The sequence below is a fragment of the Crocodylus siamensis genome, chromosome 2 (genome assembly GCF_052110815.1).
Source record: "Crocodylus siamensis isolate JL-2025a chromosome 2, ASM5211081v1, whole genome shotgun sequence".
NCBI lineage: Eukaryota > Metazoa > Chordata > Crocodylia > Crocodylidae > Crocodylus > Crocodylus siamensis.
Genome location: NC_143396.1, coordinates 172847647 through 172860567, shown reverse-complemented (window position 1 = coordinate 172860567; position 12921 = coordinate 172847647). Strand labels below are relative to the sequence as shown.

General features: G+C 51.4%; 1 protein-coding gene across 3 annotated transcripts in view; it reads right to left on the bottom strand.

Annotated features, from left to right (window-relative positions):
• The window catches only part of PKP3 (plakophilin 3), a 48303-nt gene that overhangs the window by 23514 nt on the left and 11868 nt on the right, over positions 1 to 12921 (bottom strand). For all 3 annotated transcript variants that reach the window (XM_090032331.1, XM_090032330.1, XM_090032329.1), the window contains exon 2: positions 3400 to 3574. In XM_090032331.1, the coding sequence (XP_089888457.1) occupies positions 3400 to 3457 (58 nt within the window). In that variant the 5' untranslated portion in view covers positions 3458 to 3574. The remainder of the gene's footprint in view (positions 1 to 3399; positions 3575 to 12921) is intronic.

Below are 12921 nucleotides of genomic sequence, written 5' to 3'. Positions count from 1 at the left end.
CAGGAGACAATGTCCCCTCCTGCAAGCATGAGGCTAGGGCAATGTCTTCTGGCACCTGATTGGAGTCAGAGATGACAGGGGGTTGCTTTAGGTCAGGAGAGGTGGCAGACATGAGCTCAGGTTTGGCAAACACATGGTAGCCAAGCCTGGATTTATTCCCAGCTAGGACACAAGCTTTTCACCTCAGCTTAGCCGCCCATGTTGCAGCCTGGGCAGTGAAAAGCTGTCCCCTTGAATCCATGCTAGGAAGAAGACGAGTTTAGTTTTTAGCTGTATCTTCCATATGTTAATGGAACCTAATCTAACCTCTGCCACCTGTCCTCATGTAGACAAACACCCAGTGCCCTGCCTCCATGGATGGCTGCTACCAAGTCTTAGACTGAAAACAGAGGGTAATTTGAAGTCAAATGCTCTTCCGCCTCAGCCCTGAAGAATATGGGAGCAGGGGAGGAAGGGGTGTGGTAGCCTGCGTGCATTCCTGCCTGAGAGGCCTGTCAAGGCTCTGAGTGTGTCTGTGTGCACGTGTGTGTGCGTGTGTGCATGACTATACATGCATGTCTGGAATGTACTAGGTGACACAAGGCTTGACTTCCTCCTGTGGCAGCTACACGTACTGGGACAAGCCAGTGGGGCTTCTTCCCATGCTGGGGGTTCAATAGCCAGCCTGTTTGAGCCTGAGGTGTACGAGCCTCTCTGTGGCCGTGTGCTGAGGCATGCTGATGTCCTGCATGGAGCTCATTGAAAGAAGCAGCTTCAGAGAAGCCTGCCAGGCTGCACCACAGCAGCTCTTAGGAGCTTCAGGCTGCAGAAGAGCAGCTTCTTACATCCATGAGAAGAAAATGACAGGTCAGGGTGTGGGCCCAGCCCTGCTAATTAGATTCTGAGTGAGAGAGCAAAGAGATAAATCATGAAGAAAGTCCCACATGGGCAGGGCAACTGCTCATCTGCTGGGGAGGAGACAGCAGGGGAGGACATATAGAGGCAATGAGACACAGTTGTTTTCATCTGCGTTTCATCCAAGAAGCTCAGAGCCCTTGGCAGGCATCAATCCCAGCACAGTGGGGTTCTAGTTTGGGATGGAGGCATCTAGTCTTAGTGCAGATGATAATCACCCACCACATCAATCATCGCTTACAGTGTCTCTGTGAGTCAATTTGCATTGGGCAGGGTGGGAAACGGAGGAACGGAGCTAAACCCAAAGTAAGAGGCACTGCTTTGCACAGGCTGTAGGACGTGAGCTGGGGTAGGTTGGGGTTAGGCTGCCAGTGGAATCCGATCTAACCTTGGCTGCCTGCCTTAAGTCAGGCCTAAGTCCCATAGTTTGCAAACACAGAAAATATCTGCAGAATCCAGAACCATTGGGCCTGATTCACCATTGCCCTGTGTGGAGGGGTCCGAAGTGCGCGTGCAGTGACAGAGTGACATGCTGTACCTACCATGCCTTTGCGGGAAGGATCACTCAGGGGAAGAGGAATGAGCAATGGGGCCTCCTGACTCACAGTCCTGGGCTCTAAAAACTAGAGAAGCTGGTCTTCTGAGGAGGAACCAGGCAGCAAGAGGGAGCAGGGCAGGAGGGCAGTTCCTCTCTAGCCCCTCAGCCAAAAACCAGTCTAGAGACTGCAGCTGACCAATTCAGTAGCACCTAAATATTTTGTCAAGGCACATGAACACTAAGCAGAAACCACTGAGTGGGACTCCTCATGTGCCATCTCCACTCAGTGTTTTTCAGGTGAATTGGGGGACCAGAGTGAACCGGAGACTGTGCCCCTGGCCTGGATCTCAGCTAGTGTTGGAGACACGCTGATGAACATGAGCAGGGGCCAGGGGTGGGGAGAGCAGGAGGGGAGGATCCCATGGGGCACTGACAAGCCTAGTACACCGTGCCAGGTCTATGAGGGCCAGCTTGGAGCCTGGTGTGGCAAGTCAACAACCAGCCCTTCCACCCAAGTCTACCACGGCCCTGGTCTCTGGCAGTAGGCAAACAGCTCCTGGTTGATGCCTGCTGAACTATGGGAAGTGGGCTTTCCCGACACAGCTACTTGACTTCAGACTAACGCAGCTAACTACATCTCAGAGCTACATCAGGCAGGGTTTGAGGGTTCAGATTTGGGGTTCATCTTCTCCCTACCTCCATCTCCTAGTTTGGCACCAAATCCAGATGTTCCCTGAATAAAGTGAAAGAAAACAGTGTAACTCCCACCTCCCTTCTCCCCTCCACCCACCACACCACACCACCCATGGACAGACCTGTGCTACGCAGCTTTGGAAGAAACTGGGAGACATCTACTATTGGTCTTGAGGGTGAGAGGGGCTCATTTAGCAGCAAGGGAAGACTTTTTCCCCTGGGGACAAAATCATGAGCTTTTAAATGCTGAAGAAGACAAATTCCACCACCCTGAAAATGCATGAATTCCACCATCCTGGGAGTCCCCTGGCCCCGGTCAAGAGCTGCCGGGGAGGTAGCTCTCTGTGTACACAGCCGCCTCCTACTCCACAGGTTGCCTCCCCGACTTTGTCTCATCCTCTGGCTATGCTGAGGAGGAAGGAGGTCTTTGTGCCCTCTGGGCCAGGGCCAAGCAGTTGTGTATGAGGAGGAGAGCAACAGCCCTAAGAGACAACCAGGGCTGGTGCAAAAACAGAGACTGTGTCCGAGGGAAGGCTCTAGGGAGAGGCAGGGACTGAGACAAAGTGTGGGCTGGACTCCCTGGGATAGGAGGGAGTGTCTAAATGCAGAAGCAGCAACAACAGGTGGGAGCTCCTTGCTTTGTGTTACCTGAGCCCCACAGGGGAGCTGGGTTCCTGATGAGGTGGGTACAAGCTCACCCCTGCATCCTGCTTCCTTTGACACCGGGGTCCGGGCAGAAGTTCTGCTTCCCCGTCCCCCATCACAGTCCCCCCTGCTGCCTCCCTAGGCTGGTGAGCGATGCTGCCCCACGACACCCACAGCACATTCAGCCATGCATCAGGGCTTGGGAATAAATAACAGCCAACCCCTCAGACACTCCAGGTTACATATTTGGGGAGGGAGTGCCCCCATTAGCATGGGAATGATAGCAATGATTACCCAGCCGGGAGCCACACCACACAGACTCTGACTGCCAGAGCCTCACATAACCCCTGTGAGCCAGGTGACCACACTCTGCCTCATTTCAGAGATGGGGAAACTGAGGCACAGAAAAGAGAAGTGATTTGCCTGTGGTGGCCGGGTACAGCTCAGAGCCAAACCCCGGTGTCCCGACTCCCAGTCCCCACCCAGCCTCATCCTCACCAGAGATGATGGGTGAGAGGGGCAGTGCCCTGGGTCAAAGCCAGCTGCCCACTGAGATGTCCCCCCCATGTAACTACTGGTTCTGTCCACAGCTGTGAGGCCCACACCCTTGCCCGCACCCTCCTGCCTACCTTTGCCCTCAGTGCTGTTGGCCCTGTTGGCTGCCTGGTTGTTCTGCAACATCCTCATGCGGACCTGTTCCTGCACCCGGGCACTCTTCAGCAGCGCTGCATCCTGCGTCACCTTGCTCTTTCTGTCCAGCTGCTGGTCCGAGGGCAGCGCCAGGGAGCACACGCCCGCCTCGGGCTGCAAAGCCGAAAAGAAGAAGTTATTCTCCTGCATGGTCCCGGGTGGGCAGGGAGCCCGGTTCGCTGTCCCTTAGAGCTGGGGGGAGGGGGACGTCTGCTTGTCCCAGGCCACCAGTCCAGTTTCCCTTTCTCCCTTCTGTCTCTTCCAAGCCTGGTGCCAAGCTAAGTCTCCCAGGGAGCAAAGCGTGTTTGTCAGGAGCACAGGTGGGGCCAGCTGCTGGATCCTCCCTCTGCACTCCTGGGGGAGTTGCTTAGTCCCAGCTGCTCTGGAGAAATAGCATGGGACACCCTCAGCCCACGCTACCCCTGCCCCGGTCTCTGTCCCTGTCCATGCCCTGCCTTCCTGGGGCAGGACTTTCCAGGGCTGCAGCGGGACAGGGTTACACCCTTCTTCATAGCAACCGAAGTCACAGCAGAAGCCGGTTTTAAGCCCGAGCAGGTCCGCCAGTTCCACCTTAAGCAGGTGAGGCCTTGGCGGCCCCAGCTTCCTTTCTGTGTTAAGGTGGAAAGCCAAGGAGGCAAAGCCAGCCCCTGCCCTGCCACACCTTGTCAGTTGTGCAAACTAGCATGGGTGATTTATGGGTGTAGCCGGGCCTGGGAGCCTCAGGCACCAGACAGTCCCTCCCATGCAGTCTCCTCTGGGGGCAGTGGTGGGTTTGGGTAGCTGAACAGCCTCTCTGCCCATGGCCTGAGGTGATGGCACCAGGGAAAGCCGAGTGGTGATATTGAGCCATTTCACTGTGATTTTTTTTTTTAAAGACATTTTTTGAGTTCCCAGCCAAATCAAGTCCAAATCCATGAGTCAGTCCACAACCGTAAGTGGCCCTACAAACATCTTCCACTCCCAACAGGGGCTTCAGATATTTCCAAAGTCTTTTGGCAGCATCCTATGTCCAGCCCCAAGCCTGGAGACTTGAGGTCCACATGCCCCTGGAGGCACTTACAATCAGGGCTGCGTTTTTTGTTTTTCTTTTTCTTTTTTATATAATATGTTTTGTGTTCCAGGTCAAATTAGCCACATCAGTTCCAAATCATGTTCATAGATGTCACAGATTTCATAGATATTAGGGCTGGACGGGACCTTGAAGATTGATCAGCAAGTCCAGCTCTCTGCCCCAAGAGCAGGAAGCCAAGTCCAGCCCCCTGCTCCAAAGGCAGGAAGTCAGCTAGGGTCAAAGGATCCCAGCAATATTGATTGAGCAGAACTCAATTGTTCCAAAACCGTATCAATTGAGCAGGCAGAACACAATCGTTCTAAACACCCATGTATGGCACTACAACCAGCGAGCATCTTTCATCCCACTCTTCAGTCCGGGACTTCAAATACTACCTACACTTGATCTTAGCCCACATGCTGATGGAAACCTACAACAAGGACAGGTTAATGCAGCCCATCTGAATCAGGGCCCAGCTAAAACCCAGGGAGAACCATCCTTTCTGCCTAGCCACTCTAGGTCTGTCTTGCCTGTATCTCTGTGGGATACAGGCTGTCTCTAACAAAGTGCAGATGCAGGGCACTGCTGTGATACAGGGAACAGCACATCGCATCCATTCCAGCCAGAGAGCCAGAACAGTTACTTTGCTCCCCTCAGCATCACTTCCAGAGAGCCCTTGTCCCTTGAAAGGCCTCCAGTATAGAAGTGGAGCTTGCAATGCTCCATATGCTGCAGGACGAGAGATACTACAGATGTGCAGAGAAATTGCAATGACAAGTACGAACAGCCAGGCCTACCCCTACTTTCCTTTTCAAATGTGATGAGAAAAGACCTGTTTAGCCCAGGATAGCTCCACTGCTCTGCCCAACCAACTAGTAAAACCTGGGTGACTAATCCACTATTAATGGTACCCAGACTCTAATTAAGGATGCCTGCACCTCCCTTGGGAGGCAAGGATGGGCTATCTGGGACTTACGAAGCAGGAAACCAAAGCACGCAGAGATGGCCTATCCAGCCAGTGAGTCAGGTATTGAGCTGGGAGCTCCTAGGCCCCATGCTCCGGCCATGCCTCCCCTGCAGATCTATGCCCTCACACCAGTGACAACTCTCAGGGCATTTGGAAGAAAGGCTCACAATGACCTCTGTGAAGCAATGTGTTCCTAACCTGTGCCAATTACCATTCCATTTTGCCTTAGCAGGTGCAGCTTAGAACTAACTTTGGATTTTTTAGTGTTTTTTCCTTTCATTTTTCAATTTTGCATACACATTATGATGCAGCGTTGATTTTAAAATGTTGTATTTATCTGACAGTGCACAGTGGCCAGCAGCTAAAAGACTATATTAATAAAGCTTTCCTCTTGATCAGTGGTTTGTATTTAAAGCCCCATCTTCTGGAGTCACATGGCTATGTGAGAATCTTAGCTTTGATCTGTTTTGGGTTTTTTTTAACGTAAATTCTTCTTGCAGCTGTGGAGAAAAGCGTGACAAATATGGTCCCTGCTGGCTCAAAAAACCAAAAGACAAATTACAAGAAGCCCATAAGAAGCCCATGTTTATTCTGATTGAAATTTCATGCTATTTAAGCCAAGTCTTGGGATTTTTAAATGCTCTGGGTCAATCAGATTGATCACACATTTGTAAGGGCATTATCTGGATTTGCTGTCATGCGAATTTTAAAAGTGACCTCAAAAAATAATGTGAGTTTGGGGACAGAGCTTTTTATGCTTATGTATGAGGTCTGAAGAAGGTCAGAAAGGTTGGCCTGTGGCTGATCATTTATTAATTTAAGAAATTTGTATCCATCAGCAAGCACGCTTTCTCCAGGAAGTCTTGCCGGCTTATCAGAGAAGAGGTAAGCTGATGGAGCTACAAAAACCAAACAAGTAAAACCTAGTTAGCACAAGTGTTCCAGGGTTTGACATGAATTGACACACGGGCCCCAGACTCCCCTGACAATAAAGAGAGTTTCACAGAACGGAAATTCAGATTCGTGCTGGGGACCTCTCAGTGCTCGACTGCAGGGTTCTGGTTGAACAACAGTGGTGCTACTTGCAAATTCCAAATCCAGGGGTTGAATTCCCCACCCCTGAAAAGTTTGCAGGAGCTTGGCTATGCGACACTGGCCCTTGCCCCTCTCCACAGGTCTGTGAGCCTTTGCAACCCAGTCCAATGTTGGAACCACATCCTGAACCATCCTTGCCCTTGCCCAGGCGTTCCACTCTGACAGTCCCTCAAAGCTCTTCCTGCAAAGCAAGTTTGAGTTTGACAGACAACGTCCTTCTAGAGCTCCTGAAACACAAAAAATTTGGGGCCAGAATGGGCCCAGCCTCCATCCGGGTACTAGCAGGGGGCTTCTTTTGGGGCCTAAAAGAGGAGCTGGCCAAAACAGTCACAGATCCTTGTTCTTAAGAACAAGACATGAACATCCAAGAACAAAGGAAAACAGTGAAAACAGTCTCAGCCACCTCCCCTCATCTCTCTTCTCCGATGCAGTGAGGCCTAGTGGTTAGCACAAGGCACTGAGGGCCAGGACACAGGGGTACTTTTCCTTCTGCAGCCACTGACTCACTGTTACCACCTTTGGGCAAGTCGTGTGAACATGAGTGCACCCCACAGCACAATCTGCAAGCGTTGGTAATAAAAAAATAGCACAGCTCAGTAATACACGCACACTGGGTGTGCTGACGCCAACCCCTGGCTCCGAGTGGCTTGCAGATCCTCAGATGAAAGGGGCAACAGCTCTGCAAAGCCTTATTCATTCTACCTCTGGCACTCAGTCTACCTCCCTTTGCTCCACCCAAGCGTCTCGCCTGACTTGCTCCCTCAGCCTCCATCCCCTCTTCTCAGCTTGGTGCCTCCATTCAGGTAGCCCTGTCATGCCCTTAATTAAAGACAGCCAAGGCTACAATTTTGTCACAGCAATTTTCACCAAATTTCATGGTAGAGGTGCAAGGGAAAGGATGTAATGTTCGCAGAGAGGTTGCCAACTGCACTAACCTGCAACAGCTAAAGAGTAGCCCAGACAAACCAGGTGCATTTCCTTAAGGTGCTACACTGCCTCCTGGGAGTTGTAGTTTGGAGGGCTAACACCCCCGCTCTTCACCACAGACCAAGATCCCAGACTGGACATGTCCCATGACCCACTTTGCTTTCTTCTCTGATGGAGCGGGGGGGTACCTCATGAGAGTAATGAGATGCCTTTCAGTTCACAGTGACCGCCCTGAGAGGGAGATGGGTAATCCTTAGGGCCAGAGGAAGGTGCCCAGACCCATCCTGACCACCAGAACAGATTTCATAGATTTCATAGACATTAGGGCTGGAAGGGACCTCTGAAGATCATCGAGCCAGCCCCCTGCCCCAGGGGCAGGAAGTCAGCTAGGGTCAAAGATCCCAGCCAGATAAATGTCCAAATGTCTCTTAAAGAAGTCCAGAGTAGGTGCTTGCACCACCTCTGGTGGCAGTCTGTTCCAGGCTTTGGGGGCTCGGACAGTAGAGAAGTTCTTCCTTATGTCCAGCCTGAAGCGGTCTTGGAGGAGTTTGTGACCAGTCCTACTGACAGAAATCAGTAGCAGAGGATGGTGAAGATACAGCCAAATCCACCTAACAGAGGGACATTTGGCACAGGATATTGCAAGACCCAAGTTCCCTTGAGCCAGAAATTAGCTAGGGTGCAAATAGGCAGGAAAAGCTGTAATGTGGCCCAGAAAGGGACAGCTAGAAAGGCATGCCCAGTGCCTTCTCAGGGTGTGGGCATAAGGGATGGGGGATAAGATGGTCTAATCTTCAGTGACTTTATTAACCGCCACCGGGATCTCCCACCCCCTAGGTGGGGAGAGGTGCACTACCTTCGGGCTGGAAGAGTTAATCCAGAGCTTGTTGCAGGGATCCCTCCCTGCAGCCCCACCTTTCTCCTCTGCAGTATTTCCCAGGGCTGGGCACAGTGCCTCAGGGCTGTAGAGGAAGGGCACCTGGGGTAGGAGGGGGCCCTTGGGTTGCAAACTGTCAGGGACATTTGTCTCCAAGGCCTCAAAGCCAGCAGCTGCCAAGTGCTCTGCTGGGGAGTCTGGAGACGTGGATGCTCACGGTGCACCAGGGGAGGAATGGCTCCCTGATGTTCCCATCCGGGCACAGCTCTGAGAGTCTTCCAAGTTTCCAGTGAGTCGGAGCAGCCCGGAGCAGAGCAGCTGCTGCTGGGGATTACTCAGCCAGATGCACTGCTGCTCTCAGCCTGCTGGCGCCGCTCCAAGGTCAAGGTAATACCTGACACTGCTTGTCTCCTGTCTCCTTGCTACCCCGCTAAAGAAACCATCCCTTTAGCAGGGCAACAGAGTTGTAAGTCTCTGCAGGCAGAGACCCATCTACAATCCTCAGCCTCTGTTCCTCCCAGCTCAGCCTATGATGCTGTGTGAATCCCAGCCTCCCCCCAGGGTGGGGCAGGGACAGGGCTCAGAGAGGCAGTAACTCTCCCAGCACAAGTCTGCACTGGCCTTTTGCTGCAGAGACGCTTCCTGGCAGTCAACACACTTCCCCTCTTCCTCCCAGGGCAAATTCCTGTGGATGGAGGCTCCTCCCAGCTCCTCCTCTCAGCACTGTGGGAGGCAGCACTGTGCCAAGGATGGCAGTGGCATGCTGCCCTGACATGGCTCCCACCCAGCAGCCTCTCTTCTGGGGAGTGAACAGGCCAGGTGTGAGCTGGGGATGTTTGCTGCTGGGGCAGCCAAGTTCCCCTGGTACATCCTAGCGGATGGACCACAGCACAGGAAACTTCTCTTCTTGCAGTTCACTCTGATCCCCGCACAGCTTACCTCCAGACATCCCAACCAGAGGCCAGCCCAGTAACTAGTGGTCTCCTTGCTGCATCTGCCCTGAGACGCATGGTGCTGTAGTGCCCCCAGCAGAGGCGGATTAAGATGTACTGGGGCCCTTGGCAAACACAAAATTGGAAACCCCCATGGGACCTGGCCCCTTCCCCTCCTGGTGCTGGCAGGGGAGGTTAGGTGGCCCCGGCCAGGCTGGGGGTAGAGGGGCACATGCCCCCCTCTTCTCCCTGCTCCCCAGTTCCCTCCCCCAGTATGGCCAAACACACACACAGCTGCGCACACACAGGCATGCATGTAGATGGGCATGCACTCTACTCTCACTCACTCTGCACATGGACACACAGACACAAACACACTCTCCCTGCCATGAACACAGGCATGCACACCCAGGCATGCACACACAGACACATGCACACACGGGCACAGACAGGCATGCACTCTACTCACTCTCTGCACATGGACACAGACACAAACACACTCTCCCTGACATGAACACAGGCACACACACAGATGTGTGCACACACAGACTCAGATGGGCACACACCCTACTCACTTTAAGTGCCCAGTTTAAAACCCTGCTTTCACTTCCCTGCTGATGAGGATGCTGGGGCCCCAAATTGGTAGGGACCCCTGGGCTTGTGCCCAGCTGGCTGTACATTAATTGGCCTATGGCCACCAGGCATGGTACATGCTGGCATGGCCTAACTCAGTGGGGTGTACCTCTCCTGTGAGACCTCACCTGGGGCTGTACGCTGCAGAGTAGCAGGGCCTGCACCTTTATGGGGTAAGGTTCCCAGACAGAGATTCTGGGCAAGACACTACGAAGCTATTGTTACTATCCACAGCCGGACAGAACTGGACACAAAGCAGAGCAAACCCTTTGCAAGCCCTGAATGATGTGCATGTCACATGGTACCAGGAGGAAACGGACTAAGAAAATACCCTGACCGGAAAAACGTTGCACTGAAGAGCCTCACCAGAGCCTGAACTCCCAGGCATTTTGGAAAACAGCTGGAAGGAAGCCAAACAGTGCTAGAGTATGTGCAGATCAAGTGTCTCGGCCTCTTGTGGACTAAGATCAAGTGGGAGTATCTGAATCCTAAGACCTCCCGGCTTAGGCCTGCATGTAAGATGCCTGCCAATGGATTTGGGAGTATCTGAAGTCCCAGGGGGAGAGCCTGGGACGGAGGATACTTGCCAACTGTAGCGCCATACATGGTATTTAGAAAGGTTTTTGGAACGATTAAGTTCTGCTCAGTTGATATGATTTGGAATTGATTTGGTTGATTTGATCTGGAACATAGAATATATTTAAGAAAAAACGTGGAAGCAATGAGTACCAGTTCAAAGGCAAGCAAATGTGCTTAATGGTTCTCTGGTCACTCGGGCAGAGGAGGCTAACAATGCTGAATGGAACTGGAGGAGTGCTACCATCCCCATGGGAATGAACCATGTGAAAGAGGATTTGAAGTAGAGGGCATAGAAAACAGGTGAAACCTTAGAAGAGTCAGCAACTGGCTAAAAAGCCAATCCTGCAATTCTGTGGGGAGTAACTTGATCCCTGATTAAAAAACAAAAACAAATCTCCGTTAGGATCCTAAACAAAACACACTGGGTTCAGATATACATCATGATTACTACAGTCATGTATCCAGCTTTTTACTTGGTTCCAAGCAGCAGGCAGGTGACATGAGAGCAGTTCTGTCAAACTGGCTGTGGCAGCAGGTGATATTACAGGGCCTGGCCACTAGGTACACCAGGTTGGCAGGCAGCGAACATCTGGCCTGTGATGATAACATTGTCCAGACCAGCATTGCCCAACCAACTGGCCCTGCAGACTGGATGAAGGGTATGGGAGGGCTGCAGGTCATATCCTATGTGTGCGGTCAGTCCATGGGTCTGATCTAGGGTGTGGTCTGCTGTGGGGTCAACCTCTTATGCTGGCCCAGCTCTGTGCTGGATTCAGCCATGGGCCAACCTCGTGCTGGCATGATCCAATGTGACAGACCATGTCATCTAGCCTGCAGGGCTCCTTGTATGTTCAGAAATTTTAAAGTGGCAAAGTGGTGGCAGCTTTAATTGCCACAGCTGCCAGAGCATACAGCAACCTTTTCAGGCTGCAGGCTGGAATGACCCAGTTTGGGTCAGAAAAGGGTGGCAGGCACGTGGACTTGGCCACTGCTGCTGTCACTTTTCCACTCATGTGCCAGTTACACTTTTATCACAGAGTATAGTCATTTTAATCCAGAATAAGAGTGCTGTGTCCAATCAGGGAAAGATTACTAGAGAAGGAACCCTTGACCGGGCAACTACAAGTTGCCAAGTCACAGAAGTCACCCAGTCCAAAAAAAGCACCTGGTGGGTAGACAGTGCTCCAACATGGTAGACATGATCATGATCCCAAAATACTGCAAGAGAGACCCAAGACAGAAACATATGTGTATCTCCAAGTAAAACTACACATACTGCAGACACCAACTCAGGCCAAGATATTGCCTAATATCTGGGAAAAGCTGCAAGAACATCAATGGATTATACAATTTTGCAGGGCCTGCAAGCACCTAAACAGCATGCTCAGCATATAAAAGACAACAGCTCCACTAGCCCAGATGAACTCTTCACAGCAGCAAAAGGCAAAGCTACTATTGAGTCAATCCAAGAACAAATGAGATGTTTATTTGTTTTAAGGTGCATTTTGTTGGAGCAGCCAATGTGGTACCAGTATCACTGACACTAAAAGGAAAAGCTTGGGTAGCAGAAAGTGAATGGCTACAACCTGGGACTTATGCCCTCAGTATGAATTAGCTCAGCATGGTATGAGAAGTGTATAATTCTACCAGGGGAAAAGAGCACCTAAAATTGAGTAAAAACCAGGCCACACTTAAGTGGGGCAGAAGATGAAAAAAATTAAAGAAGAATTCAAGAGCATCTTCCCTAGAAAAGGAACACAAGACTGGAAGGGGCTTCCTGGGACTCTGTGCCCATGGTCTGCAGGCAACATTTTGTCCAAAGGGTCTACAAAACCATCTGGTCTCATCCCGTCCACACACCACAGCCACACAGCCCCTACAGGAAAGGGAGAAATGCACCAAATGCCATAGTTAAAGAGTGGAGGAGACAAGACCATTTGACTTGCCACCGCAATGGCAGACAATTTGTCAGAGTAAGATGTGGTCAGCAGATCAAAGAAGAGGAAAATTCCCAGAGTAGAGAACAAAGACAAAAGAGACTGACTGTGCCACAATTCCTATCCCTGCAAAAGCTCCCTTTGCACTGAGGCAGATGCTAAAGAGAGGAGCAGAACTGGCTTTGCTGCTCTGGGAATCATACTGCGAGTAAAGGAACTAGCAGAGTGGGCAGCCCTCACATTGCAAGGAAACAACCTCTTGCTTATGTATGAACCCAAAAGTATTAAACAAATATATAAAAGGGGAACATTTTCCACTATGTAAAAAGAGGAAACATATTGATGGACTTCTTATGCTGTAGAAGTTTTTATGCTGGCAATGCCATTGAGATTATAGAAGGTGCTTTTCTACCTACAGAGGGCAGGTTTATGCATATTCCAAAGCTGCCATTTGGGCGTGCTC